We start from the raw sequence: 13,298 nt of genomic DNA on the forward strand, positions 1-13,298 counted from the left end.
CACCTCTGCACCATTAGTTGATGATCGCGAACAGGATGAAAAACAGGGCAACGGTCACATTTTAACATTTTATTATTGCACTGAATGGAGCGGCAACAACAAACTGTCAAACAGGTCATTACTTTAAAACGGTCATTTCATGGACAGATGTTCAGATGGACGGACCGCACACCCAACTACAGATGTTTACAGAAATCAGACCACTTTCCCAGATGTGCAAACAGGTCCAGTGTTAAGGCAGGATGAGAGAAATCACACAAGTACAGTACCATGCTTGTTTTAATCACTGACTGGATTCGAGGACAGATGACATGCAACCGTTTTCATGCAAAGCCTCCGTTAGTGTAATGTAGTGTGACAATGGGTACAAGCTACTGGGCCGCCAACAGATGCGCCACTACGCTCAGTGCTGCTGCCTCCACAGAGAACAGGTGATGGTCTTCCACGTGCGGGCAGCTCTTCCTCATGAATTCAGCCAGCCGCAGCAGGTACTCGAGGTTGTGACCCGTCTTCCCCCTGGATATGGCGATGCGGGTTCCGATGTCTTCTGGGCTGGCCGGCCCCAGATACAGGGGGTTGTCTGTGGTGGCGATGTACAGCAGCGCCTGAACCGGTGGCTGGTTCTCCCCATCGGCGAAGAAGTCGACCATCTTGGCGATGTAGCCGCCACGCACCATCTCCCGTACGTTAAGGTATTTGAGGGCCTCCTCCACCTGAGCGCCCGTCACCTTAAACGCCACACCCCAAGTGCACGCCTGGAGAGAGAGGACAGGAAATTCAGTCAGGGTTGCGAGTTTAAACCCATCGCTCCAGCGATGCTGTGCAGGATCTCTGGAGGATGCAACAGGATGTGAGGCCTTCCACTTACGTCATCGTCTTCAATCAGCGTCACCACTCTTCCGGGCTAAGAATGAGGAAAAAAGAGAAATGACGTCATGAGCGGTGCTAATGACGCACAGCAGCGTTGCACAATCACCGACGAACACACTCAAACTTACCAACTCGTCGTTCCCACGATGGAAGTTATCTCCGTGCCAGAAACGCCTCTTGTAGCCTTTAACGTAGCCAACCTTGCTTCTTTTGTACTTAAAATCTGGCTTCCACACCAGTGAGCCGTACCCGAAGATCCACAGGCTGCTCTTCCCAGCGATGATGTCTTGAGGTTTCATGGTTTTTTGTACCAGAGGTGTTGACGATTAGACGGTTCGATGCTCTTCAATCGATGTTGTTAGCTTGAGGTGCCTAGCTAGCTAGCGTTAGCTTCCTCCGGTCCAGTAGCAGTGGTACCGGCTGGCTCGCAGGTATACCGCGGACGGTATTTGAGCCCAACTGCCTATTAGCAGTGGCGAAGATGGAAATTCGTTGATGTTGCCTTGCACTGTGCATTGCCATTGCATTAGATTGGCGCATTATGCCTTAAAAATCCATGGCCGCCGCCTTGGCCTTCGGATCGCTGGAGGAAAAAAGAAGGAACGCCACGTTCGTGCCAGCTGCTTCGCCAGCGACGGTTTCTCGAATTTAGCTCTTAAAAGAGAAAAGTTGCGTGTTCAAAGGGTTGGTGATGCCGGTTTAGGCACGTCAGACTAATTCTTTCGCCTCTACCCGACAACACAGCGGCTCAACCCGTTCCTTCGATGGAGCGGCGAAGCGGAGTTTGAGTATTTATACAGATCTGATAAGTAGGCGGGACAATGATTCCAATTTTAGCCAATCACATTTGAGAACGGCTCCGTGCCTTCGTCCTTGTCCAATAAAATCAAACGCAGGTCTACTAAGGCGGGATTTAGGGCCAAAGCATTAATATGATTGGCTAAATGTTTATCTGACGCGCCCACTCCTTCCCAACTCTGAATGGATATTGACGTGTCACTCCAGTTGTCCCAATTGCTGATTGGTGAAATTTGTTGTCAATCTCATAAATTTCTGAGCCGGTCGGGCTGATGCAACTTTCCCCAGCGTTTCAAGGCCCTTCTTGCAGCAGGTGGGCAACACTTCAAGACGTTGCATCATTTGTTACGACGCCTATGCGTATTCAGTTCGATCCAAATCACACAAACAACATTGCACTGTAAAAATTGTCGTCGGTGTAAAAAAATAAAAAAAAGGGCTAAATAACACAACAGTTTGTCGTGAACCTCGATGTAAAGTATCAATGACAAGTCATATATGGCTGATAACCTACACCAGAGCAGGGGGAGAGGCCATCTAGTGCCATAGTTCCAACATCCAAAACAACGCTGTCATCCGGCCATCAATCCAGGCTCTTCAGCTTGCTGGAAAAATGGAGAGTTGACATTTGGGTGATAGTTTTGTTGTGTTGGGTATTGATGCGCAGGCTGGGTTGTTATTTACCGCCCCGTTTTTTAACAGGTCAGCTGTTCCCTTTTGTCAACAAACACATGCGTTCTTTTACACTAAACAAACACAGGCAGGGTGGACGATTCCCACGGGCCCCAGTTGTGTGTGGACAACCTGACTGTCCAGGAGGAATGTACGAAAACTCCCAGCATTCCTGCTGGATACCAGCCTGCTGTATCAACGGACTCATCTGTGCTCAATAGATTATCTATAAATAGATGGCATTATCTGCCATAGTAAGAGGCTGCACAACTGTAGGAATCCCAAGTATAATTCTGTTTTTGAGTGACTTTCCTCACTTCCTCCCATTATGCTCTGGCTTTTTCTTGAACTTGCTGCGACAGTATCGGCAGGCGAGGCCAGGCTGACAGCACTAACTCGAATGTGATCCAAATTCCTATTTATTTAGTAATATCAAGCCACCTGGTCAGTTTTACTTTAATTTTTTTAAAGGAAATCATTCAAATGTTAATCGTAAATAGTTGTCTGAGTGGATCGGAATATTTGTGCTCATTTCTGCAGCACTCGCTGCAGGCGCCGCTCGTTTTTTTTTTGTCGTTTTGTTTTGAGTGTGATGTAAGCGCTCTTAGTAGGTCAGGTCAGCCTGAAACAGGGTTGCAGTGACAGGGAAAGGGAGGAAAATAACAGGTAGGTAGTGTTCCGCTTTAATGTCCAGCATGTGGCCTTTGTACTGACACCCAGCGTTGGTTGTTGAGATGCCCTTAAGAGCGCAGTCATCAGCATCATTAGGAGTAAATCCACCTGTGGTGTGTGTGTGTGTGTGTATGAGTGTGTATGTGTGCACAAATGCATCCAGGGCGTGAGAGAGTTGCAGAAATTCAAAAATCCCATTTCAGAATCTGCTTCCTGTTGTCTCATTCATGACAGCGCTGTCAGGCGCCTCTCACAGTCAGGTGCTGTGTGTGTGTGTGTGTGTGTGTGTGTGTGTGTGTGTGTGTGTGTGTGTGTGTGTGTGTGTGTGTGTGTGTTTGCGCTCCTCGAAAGCCCAACGCCATCTGCTCGAGCCGGGGCGATGCGTGACAAAATCTCCTGGCGCTTTCTGCCTTTTTTTTGGGACCACGGAGGAAACAGGAAGTGATGTCACAGGGTCACAAACAGGATGCTGTGATCATAACACAATGAGAAGGCTGCGGGGACCCAGAGGGCAGAGAGCGAAGCCCCGGCATCGCTGCTGCCTTCCAGCGTGAGGCAGGGTTTGAGTCTGCACAGAGGTGCACGAGTGACCATGGTGGGAAAGAACTCTTCAGCCCTCTCAGGCCCGGTCGGGTAACGGACCAAACCACGCGGGGGAGGAGGAGGAGGAGGAGGAGGAGGGGAGTTAACTGATTCATTTTTCTGATAAAGTGAGTGTTTTTCTAGTCAGGCCGGAAAAACTCCTTTTACCAAACTTGTTTTGCCCCAAATGCATACGCGTCTCCATCAGAAGAGGATGCCCAGGTCACCGGGGTTAGCAGGATGTGAGCGGGGGGGGCACATCTCTCAGTCCAGCGTTGATTGCTGCTGATTGGGGCTGTTGAATATCTCAATTAAGTGGAGAGAGAAGAATGGAGGCGATCAACGGCAAAGATAACAACTTAGAAGCCACTTATGAGAAAATGCAACTGAGCTCAACTGAAATTTCTGTGATTGGTGCATTTTGGATTTATTAAATCTGATATTTTACCTGTGCACTTTTTTTGAAAATCTAATCTCAAAGATCTAAATTTATATCTAATATTTGGGCACTTCCTATGCTTGGATTGTGTCGTTGTCCTTAATTAAAAGTACAACTACTTACAACACTCCAGTATTCCGAGCTCCAGTATTCCGAGCTCCAGTATTCCCAGTAAATGGGAATCATTGCGAAACGTACCTGGCTAAAATCAATTTTCAGCTAAAAGGAATTCTCAAAACCCCCAGAATTACCCAGTCTGACTCACCACTTTATCACTCTATTTCTCTTATTTACGTGGATTCAAACCAGATCAACTGGCCCCCATCTGGCCTCCCCTCCCTCCGGTGCCAGGCCCACTCCTCCCATTTCTTTGCACGACTGTTCAGAACCAGTGAAATATTGCTGTTAACCCCGAAGGCGCTCGGCCGCTTGTGAGCCTGTAAGTGCTCTCGTGAGGTTTTTTTTCTCTGTGTTTTTGTGGTGGTGGTGGGGGGGGGGTCTACGCGCCGTGTGACACACAAGCATGACGAGAGGCCTGGCATATGCTGCTGTTTTTATGGCACTACAGACTCCCCCCCCCCCCAAACCCAGTGGCATCTGTTTGGTTGGCTGATTGTGTGTGTTATGAGAGCTGGGGTTGGGTGGGGGAGCGCTCCCCTTTGCCCCCCCAGTGCCTGGCTTTGTTTCGCCATTTCCAGCACGAGGGGGGTGGCGACTGTGGAAATGGATTTAAATTTCAAGCCAATTTGAGAGGGAGAGCTATGGGTGGGGTGGGGGGGCAGAGGCGTTTCCAGGAATGACTCAACGTAAGAATGCCGCGCTGTTTTCTGACGTTACATAGGGTGTGTGAACGTAAAGGCGCAGCTGGATTTCATCCCCCTGAAGCCCCCCCTGAAGCCCTTTACAATCGAACCCAGGTTGAAAATCTCCCTCCGAATAAAATGTGAGACTCTGACGGACGTTTACACTCCTTTTCATTATTAAAAGCCATTTTCAAACGTAGCTTTCAGCCTTTCCCCCCTGGTATTTACTGACCTCAAATTAAAAACAGTTGTCTGGGAAGTTTTATTCTTCAGAAGTTTGGTCCTTATAAATATGCATTATATACAAAATAATATTATAAAACATATAAAGAGCAGTGTGTCATACTTAAATTAAACTCTGGAAATAATCACTTTAAAAAATTACATTATTGGTTCTGAACTCTATTATAGGCAGGCAGTGGTGTGACAGTCTCTTCTCCTGGTTCGGAGTCTCTTTGATTCTCTCAGTTACGTTGCATTAAAAATACTTTTTTTTTTATGCAACTCTTTTCTTTCCCTTGGATCTCGCTGGCACGGCACTGGCTATCATGCCGTCGTGTTGTTTTTCCTTCCACAAGCCCACGTTGATTTTAAAAAGTGATCTTCCCAATTTAGTCCCGTAGTGCAAACGATCCAAAACAAAGAGGAGAGGGCAGGAATTTGAACTCCTCTCTTTAAGGCTTCTCAGTGAATTTGGGCTGCATACAATCTTCTTCGATGCATGGAAAAGTCCACCCGGTGATTCTCACATTGATTGACAGTTGAAGATTGGTTTGGGACATTCAGAACTCTCAGCACTGGCGAGGTCGGAGCGCCACGGCGGTTGAGCCCGGACCTGCGTCTTGCATAGCAGGGGAAGGTGGCAGGAGGGCGTGTGTGAAGGGTCATATCCTAGGCACCTTTGTGTTTTCTGTTTTCATCTGATTGGTTGGCTGCCAAAGTCATCATGATTATCGCTTAAGGCCAGGTCAGGTACGAGGGACGATCGATGATTAGCCTCCAGCACCGTCTTCTGTCCAGCACGGCCCGGGATTACAAATGTCACCAGTGTTCTTTACACTTTACGACGCGTCACAAACGCAGAGGTCCTTCACTGTACAGGATTTTGCATACAAACACTCGGTGGGTCAACATAAAATTTCCTTTTTTCGTTGTTGTCCTTGCAGAGCAGAGGTCTCTGCCCTGTCCAGTTCTCAAGTGTTCCAGAGCAGCAGTGGACATCTTATAACAATCTCCGGTCTCTTCTCGGCATTTTGTAAACAATCCAGAATGTGACATTCTGCCTCGATTGTGTCTGTTTTCCTCCGTCCAACCGTTTCCCTCACAGTTTATACCTGTCGAGGACAGAAGGGAGAGTGAGACGTTGCAGCAGAACTACCACTGGGGACTGTTTTAACAACACTTCAGAACCATAATAGGTCAGACGCTGTGGTGTTTGCTTATTTTCGTTGGATATGAGGATCTTAAAAATTCTTCCAAATGCCAAAGTAGTAAAGCATAGCGCCTTCGAGACCTAGCTGAGCCAAACATGCGCGAGAAAATATTCGGATTCTCGGCCAAAATGGCCCGTGGTCAGGATAAAAAAAACAGGCGATGTCACTCATGGAGACCGTGGACTTCACCCCTTTATGTCCCCACTGCAACACAGCTCGTGCTACAGCCTCACGTGGTCGGCTGTCACGGATGTTGGTGCACTAGTGAGATATAGCTCACTTGGGAGGGCGTGATGTGTTTCACATTGAGGATCTGCATTTTTGGCTTACCTCGGTTGCTATGACGCATTCCCTCCTTTCCTCCGCTATAACGAATACCGACTGGTACATGGAGTCTCTCGAGGAGCATATCGTTGATATCCTACACTCTGGCTTTTCACTGCAAACACAAATCATGGACAGCTTTAGAGCAAACTAGAAGCACATGGCAGCGTCAGGCATGCACATGTCCAGCAGCCCATGTGTAGCTCAGCATTTGTCAAATGTGTATATAAAACCATTCAACTCCATTTACACCGGATAGGTCCAAAAAATAAGGCATAGTCATAAGTGCCCAAGTGTGGGTCCTCTTACCTGTACATTCGATTCAAGGGCATTTTGTCCTCTAAACATTTGTCATAAATTAGACTTTTATCCTCTTGCATCTTTTCATCCTTGAACTCTTTTGATTTGGAGCTGTAAGGGTCCAAGTGGTAGTTTTTGTGGATAAAGTTCGATTTCTCCATGTCGCAGTCGACTTCGAGGCTGACTTTCTGGTTGGTGTTCTTCAGCTGGGACGCTGGGATCAGGTTGTCCCTCTGGACGCTGGACAGGTTGTTCATGGTCTCGGTTTCCGCCTGCTCTCTTTGGGCCTGCCTGTGGATGTGCCTCAGAGCCAAGCCCACCATGCACAGCAGCACCAGCAGCGCCACCAGCCCCACGGCCAGAGACACGGCCGCCCACTGGAAACCATCTTGAATTTCTCCCTTCGCCACGGGAGACGTGACAGCAGCGAAGAATTCACAGCGAGGTCCAGTGAAGCCGACCTCGCAGGTGCAGGTTGCCGGAGGTTTGCCCGGACCTCCTCCGCCGACGCAGCGACCCCCGTTAAGACAGGGCCGAACGGAGCACTCGTCCAGGATTTTGTCGCAGTTGCGTCCACCGTAGCCGGCGGGACAGACGCAGGTGTAGTCATTGATTCTGTCCTGGCAGGTGCCGCTGTTGAGGCAGGGGTTGCCGGCGCACTCGTTGATGTTGATTTCACATCGCTGGCCAGTGAATCCGGCACGACAGCTGCACATCCGCATGCCACTGTGGATCACACACAGACCCCCTGCAGAAGAGGAGACAGATGTTAGCATAAACAGCAAAAACAATCCTCGGTTTTGCATAGTTCAACAAATATGGCGAACTGCACAACCAAACAGACAGCAACATCAAAGCAATTCGTTTCCTGAGCAGAAAAAAAAGTAGTAAGCAGGCCAACAAACCCATAAAACATTTCAGTCATCGCCATTAAATCCATCGAGTATCTGCAGCCTTGTGTATTGTTGTAATCTGGGGCCAACACAAAAGCCCTGCCTGTTTACCTGGGACAGAAACCGAACCGTGTGGGATATTTGTCCTCTTTCATCAACAACTGCAGCGAGCCGTGGACGCATTTACAAGCTGCGACTACGAGCTGCCGAGTGTTTATACGCAGGACAATAGACACCGAGTTCCCACCAATTCCTGTTGTTTCTCACTGCTTCCAGTTGTAAGAATTCGAAAAGGGGGAAAAGGAGCGAGGGGAAGTTCAAGAAAGGGGGGTGGGAGGGGGTCAAAGAGGAGAGGAAGACTGTACCATTAGCACAGGGAAGCGACGTGCACTTGTCCACTCTCTTTTCACAGTTGAGTCCTGTGTAGCCGTGGGGACACTCGCACATGTAGCTGCGGCCATTGTCCTTTTCCCAGCACTCGCCGCCATGGAAACAGGGCGAGTCTGCACAGGTCAGCAGTCTGTGTTCACAGTGGGAGCCCTCGAAACCTTGGGGGCATGTGCACACGTAGCCGGTTTCAAGATTCTGGAGGGAAAAGACGGCAAGAGAGGACAAAGGTTATTTGGCGGATAGTCGACAGAGACGCGCCTAAATATTCCCGTTTCGGATCTTCCGTTTCCAACTCACCGTGCATATGCCTCCGTTCCTACAGGGGTTGCTGTCACACTCCTGCATCTCCAGCTCACAGTTGACTCCCGTGAATCCGGGCAGGCACGTGCACGTGTAGCTGCCCTGCCCGGTGTTCATGCAGGTGGCGCCATTCACACAGGGGTGATGATGTGTGCAGAAGTTGAGATCTGGGAAACAGGAGAGGCGACTCGCATTGAAAACGAGGAAACTATTTTGTAAAGCCTTCAACTTAATCCAAATTAGGGGGGTCGGGTTGTACCTTGGTCACATAACAGGCCTCCCCAGCCCTCCTGACAGTTACACTGCCCTGGCAGCTCGCAGGTACCGTGCTTACAGGCCGGATACTTTTTACACTCGTCGCAGAATGTGCCCTGCCAGCCTTCTCTGCATCTGCAGGAGGGAAACAGTTCGTGTTTAGTTTATGGATCCTGTGAATGCTATAAATTTGTGGTTATTTCCATGAGCATCCTTTTCCAAAGGCATGCGTCGGGGAGTCTTTTTAACGTTCCGTGATCAGGCAGAAGCTTGAGCGAAGCCTTGCGGTTTAGTGTATCAGCCTAACAGGTTTAACCTCAATTTTGGTCTGATTCGGCTGTGATGGATTTGCATCTAAAATGAGGGCAAAATAGGATTCGGGGAGGAATTTCTCACAGTGATGTGTGGGAATTATGCCCACTGGTGAGTAAACATGGGGCAACGGAGACACTTTATGGCACCAACGGCTCATATTTTTTAAAATACACATGCAGGAATATATGGAAGAAGATTATAGCTGCAAATTCACATCTAGTTTTGTATATATATTTGAAAAAGATTCTAACACTCACACACACTCCCCAGGTTTGGAGCAGTTTCCGTTCCTCTCGCTGCAGCCTTCTAGACAGATTGCTAAAAAAAAAAAAAAGAAAGGGGGGAGAAACGAATATATTTTTAACATCCAGTTATTACGTTTCACTCACCAAGGCCACAGAGATCTTTGTTTCTTACAGATCTAAACCTGTCCTCCACACCCCCAGCTGCCAGGGAGAATGGGAGGGGGAATTTAAAAAAAAATCGGTTGAGGGTTTTGTTTGTCCTTCTGTAAGTGCCCGGTCTTACATGACACTGATTTGAACGGGACAACCTTCCAGGCGGCGGCCGGTGAGCGGCCGGTTTAGTCCGGAACAGATGCTCGCTCTCAATAGCAGACAGCTGTCACTATTGTTGTTTGCGGTCTGCGCCACCATATTTGCAGCTGCCACTGCCGCGCGCCCAACAATGGCCAGGGACTCCGCGTCGCTGGCGCGTGGCGGATAATCGCGCCACGATTAACCTTGGCGCGTGCTGCCGGCACCCCACCGCTCGTGGATTAAGTTACCGGGCACGCGCTGCACGGTGCTTAATGAAGGTGCAGCAGGAAACGTGATATTTTTTCCTACTCAAACACGGCTCTAATTTGACCCGCCGACAGTAAAGTAACCTGAAATTCCAGGTACGCAAACACCTGTGGTGAGCTAAAATGGCATCTGTGTTTGATAGGTGAATATTTACGCTGTAAAACACCACAGTGTGTCAAATTTGCCTCCACAAAACAGGGTGAAATTTCTGCAGAAGTTTCAATAAACTTTTAACGATTGACCCAATAACCTGCTTAACTACAAATACATTGATTCGATAATGCCTCCTTTTCCACCATCACATTTTAGAATAAGACATCGGAAATGTCGTCTACGAGCGGCCTGGACCGTTTAAATTGAGGACACGGGGCCACTGGAAGCCAAACCGGAAATTATAGTGTCTGAAAGATGCCTAATCTATCTTTCTAGTGTATATTTTCCATAGTCAGAGATGATTGATGTGTCTGTAATTGAAGCACGTGACCCCATCTGGTTAGAATTTGGCTCCACTGTTAAAATAGCACATGCCAATTTCTCCCTCAGCGCCCAGAGTGATATGGATGACAGATAGGCTGTATCACATGCGGTCACATATCCAGCACATGGTAACTATTACTCTCCTGCTGCCTCTTTTCAAGTTGCTCTTTGATTAATCTCTTTGAAAAGGGCCCTTGGTACTGTGGAGCCCAATGCCACCGGGTCTTCTAATAGGTCTGGACAGAGGTACAGAAGTGCTGATCCCGTAGGTGATATCTTCACTGAGTTCCACACCAAAAATGCTAATGCTTGTTACACTCTTTGGCCGGTGACCTATGACCTTCTGGGCCCACATGCGTTCTTTTAATTGTAATTACACCAAGTTCAGTCTGCTCAAACGGCCCCGTGCGAACATCTGGCTCAGCCTCTGGATGACTCTACCAGAATGCAGATATGCGGGCGCGATAAACTTTAGGGTGTTCTTACGTTCTTCGCAGTATTTGCCCTTCCATCCCGGCAGGCAGGACAGCTGCCCATCCCAGTTGCAGGTGTAGTGGCCGAATCGGTCGTCCCTGGGCGTGCATTTTTTGGAGCAGCTCTCTCCGTAGTAGCTCTCGTTGCAGATGAAGCGGTAAGAATATCTGAGCTCTGTCTGTTTCACCGTCAGAGCGTCCTCAGCCCAGTCAGTTCCTACCGCCAGCTGGCTCCGGATGGCAAATAAGCTTATCAGTAAATCTTGGTTGTTTGAGTCTGAAAGATGAAACAAAAAAAAGTAGAAGGAGGAAGTCAGTGGGAATAAATTACAGGATAATTGTTCACCTTATTGCATGATTGCAGTTTTATAGCCACAAGTGGTAACTATTGAATAACTTTCATCATATCATATTGATGAAAGGCAAACTCTGGTTGTAATTTCTTTTTTTCCTCTTCTCTCTTTCCATCAGCAAAAAAAAAAAAAAAAAAAAAAAATTCCCAGGGCAGTCTCCTCTTCCAAAGGGCGGAACAGAGTAAGGTGTAAAATACAGGAAAATGTAGTCGGGGGGATTTGGCAGGCACCGCGTCTTCTCACCAAAGACCACAGCTCTTTCCCACGCCAAAAATAAACCAGAGGAAGTTCAATTGTATTGGGTATAAGAATGAAAAAGGTGTTCTGAAGTTCAGATCAAGAACAGAACAGGCGTGAAAATGAGTTAAATTGTAAATGGGTTTTTAACACAGAAGGTGAGGTGAGGAGCCTTCTAGTGACTCATTTTGGATTATTGTAGTATTTTCTGAGCCAGCCTGGGTGTAAAACGGGGGCACTTGGAGAGCATCGTGACTTAAACGTACAGACAGAGCTCCCTCCTGTGGTAAAAAAATGGCTGCACTTACCTACAGGTAGATTTCCATAAGGTGAATGCCAGGCCTCAATTATTAATGAAAATGACCCCTGGGGAGAAAACACACTCAGTTAATTGAGATCCCACTTTGCACACAGCTCCCCACTAAAGCGCATTACAGTGGTTGTGCTCTCATTTGTTTTGAGGTCGGCTGTTTCACCAGTTTAGAGGACATGTGTGCGTTAGATTCTTCTCGATTTTGAAGTGAGCGTCGTAGTGAAGCCTGTTTGTCAACACTGTTACCTAATAATATGGATTAGACGCGCTGGCCAGTACGGGTGCGCTCACGAAAGTACTGTGGCGTCATAATAACGCTCACTGGAATAAAAGAACTCCAGTGTGCGCGCCGGTGCGCGATCTTACCGGCCATCCGAAGTTGAAAGGTATCTGGATGGGTGAAGCGCCGCTGTCCTTGGCGCTGAACGAGTTCGTCCCCAGCACTGCTGTCATTGTACTCCCAAAGATGCAGTCACCTGGCGAGACCACCGCCTGATAGTTCTTCAAGCAGATCCTGAAATAAGTCCTGCAGTGGGGTTTGCACGCGTTTCCGTTTGCCAGCAAACCTTTGTGATTTTTAAATTCGTTCAGACTGAGCTCAAAAACGCCGGATCCAAACACCTAGAAGAGAAGGAAAGACGATTTAGGACCGGCGCGGTTATGCACAGCTAATGGTTTTTTCTGCTTTTATATTCTAAAAAGAAAGACGTAGCTCTCCGTGTTGGCGCTGAGACCACAGGGGGAGATGTCTTATCCTCCTCCATACCTGTGATATCAACGTGGTGCTGAACGCGATGGTAAAGGTGAACCAAGCTGCCATCCTTGTCGCTTCTCCAGGGCAGCCGCGTCACCAGCCGAACAAAACCTCCCTACTCCAAAATAAATAAACCAAGAAGGAAAAACAAAAACAAAAAACAATCAAAAAAAGGCGTGTAAATCCTTCTTTTCACTCCAAGGGAGCTCTCAAGTAGCTCCTTGTGTGGCGTGCGTCAAAACCGTTTCCAATTTCCAAGTTATCCAAAGGTGAGGGAAGACCAATATCCACAGCCTCGCTTCCTTTCTTTCAACAGGCGTCCTTTCCTTGCATGGTACTATACTCCACAATTGTCTCCCCGTTATGTGCGCGCAGCTCGAAACTTGTTTTGGTGCTGAACTGGGTGCGTCAGTGCGCCACGGATGTTCTCCACTCGTCTTATTACTCCTGAATGAACCTCAGCCTGCCTCCTCCCAGATATATACACTCCGCTGCTCATTACATAAACTGTCAGTCACGCCGCTGACACCGCCCCCTCTACATATTCAACCCCCTTCCCTCCCAACCCAACAATTATCCAGATTTAATACCTACTGGCTCTGCGCTGACTGACCACCATGGATACTGGGCGATTATTAACAAGCCCAAACATCTGTTGACTTATTTTTAGTGCGCAATTCGCTGAACTGGCGAGAGTATGGACAATGAAGGAGAGCCGAAACTTCAGGAATGGAAAGCAGGAATTCAATTACTCCTTCTCCTTTCGCCCTTTTACCCTCGGTTACTCTCAATTGCACGCCTAATTAGCCCTTTACACGTCGTCAAGGGGCCATACGCAC

General features: G+C 48.1%; 2 protein-coding genes across 3 annotated transcripts; both read right to left on the bottom strand.

The window, feature by feature from the left end:
* Nucleotides 1-54: 54 nt before the first annotated feature.
* On the bottom strand, nt 55-1,645 carry chac1 (ChaC, cation transport regulator homolog 1 (E. coli)). The gene is made up of 3 exons (XM_057016133.1): nt 999-1,645; nt 869-904; nt 55-755 (listed from the first exon to the last, which is right to left on the bottom strand). Exons 1-3 carry the CDS (start codon nt 1,167-1,169, stop codon nt 372-374), a joined length of 591 nt encoding a protein of 196 aa, XP_056872113.1. The 5' UTR covers nt 1,170-1,645; the 3' UTR covers nt 55-371.
* A 3,439-nt stretch (nt 1,646-5,084) lies between these two features.
* Nucleotides 5,085-12,910, bottom strand: dll4 (delta-like 4 (Drosophila)). Of its 2 annotated transcripts, XR_008947387.1 has the most exons (12): nt 12,472-12,910; nt 12,072-12,326; nt 11,701-11,758; nt 10,816-11,079; nt 9,304-9,364; nt 8,736-8,866; nt 8,474-8,643; nt 8,152-8,371; nt 6,903-7,641; nt 6,600-6,708; nt 5,672-6,170; nt 5,085-5,633 (listed from the first exon to the last, which is right to left on the bottom strand). XR_008947387.1 is itself a non-coding variant. In XM_057017110.1 (11 exons), the coding sequence occupies exons 1-11, from the start codon at nt 12,523-12,525 to the stop codon at nt 6,165-6,167; spliced, it is 2,067 nt and encodes a 688-aa protein (XP_056873090.1). In that variant the 5' UTR covers nt 12,526-12,910; the 3' UTR covers nt 5,085-6,164. The 2 variants fall into 2 exon arrangements, 1 of the variants encoding a protein (XP_056873090.1); XM_057017110.1 differs by having other exon boundaries at nt 5,085-6,170.
* Between the last annotated feature and the right edge of the window lie 388 nt (nt 12,911-13,298).

Source organism: Takifugu flavidus, chromosome 19 (assembly GCF_003711565.1).
Source record: "Takifugu flavidus isolate HTHZ2018 chromosome 19, ASM371156v2, whole genome shotgun sequence".
Lineage (NCBI taxonomy): Eukaryota > Metazoa > Chordata > Actinopteri > Tetraodontiformes > Tetraodontidae > Takifugu > Takifugu flavidus.

Coding starts and splice junctions, on each gene's coding strand:
- chac1 (XM_057016133.1), bottom strand. CDS start 1,169: ATGAAACCTCAAGACATCATCGCTGGGAAGAGCAGCCTGTGGATCTTC. Junction 905..998: donor ATCGTGGGAACGACGAGTTG/GTAAGTTTGAGT, acceptor CCTCATTCTTAG/CCCGGAAGAGTGGTGACGCT. Junction 756..868: donor CGCTGATTGAAGACGATGAC/GTAAGTGGAAGG, acceptor CTCTCTCTCCAG/GCGTGCACTTGGGGTGTGGC.
- dll4 (XM_057017110.1), bottom strand. CDS start 12,525: ATGGCAGCTTGGTTCACCTTTACCATCGCGTTCAGCACCACGTTGATA. Junction 7,642..8,151: donor GTCGCTTCCCTGTGCTAATG/GTACAGTCTTCC, acceptor CCTCTTCTGCAG/GGGGTCTGTGTGTGATCCAC. Junction 6,709..6,902: donor CCCTTGAATCGAATGTACAG/GTAAGAGGACCC, acceptor TTGTGTTTGCAG/TGAAAAGCCAGAGTGTAGGA.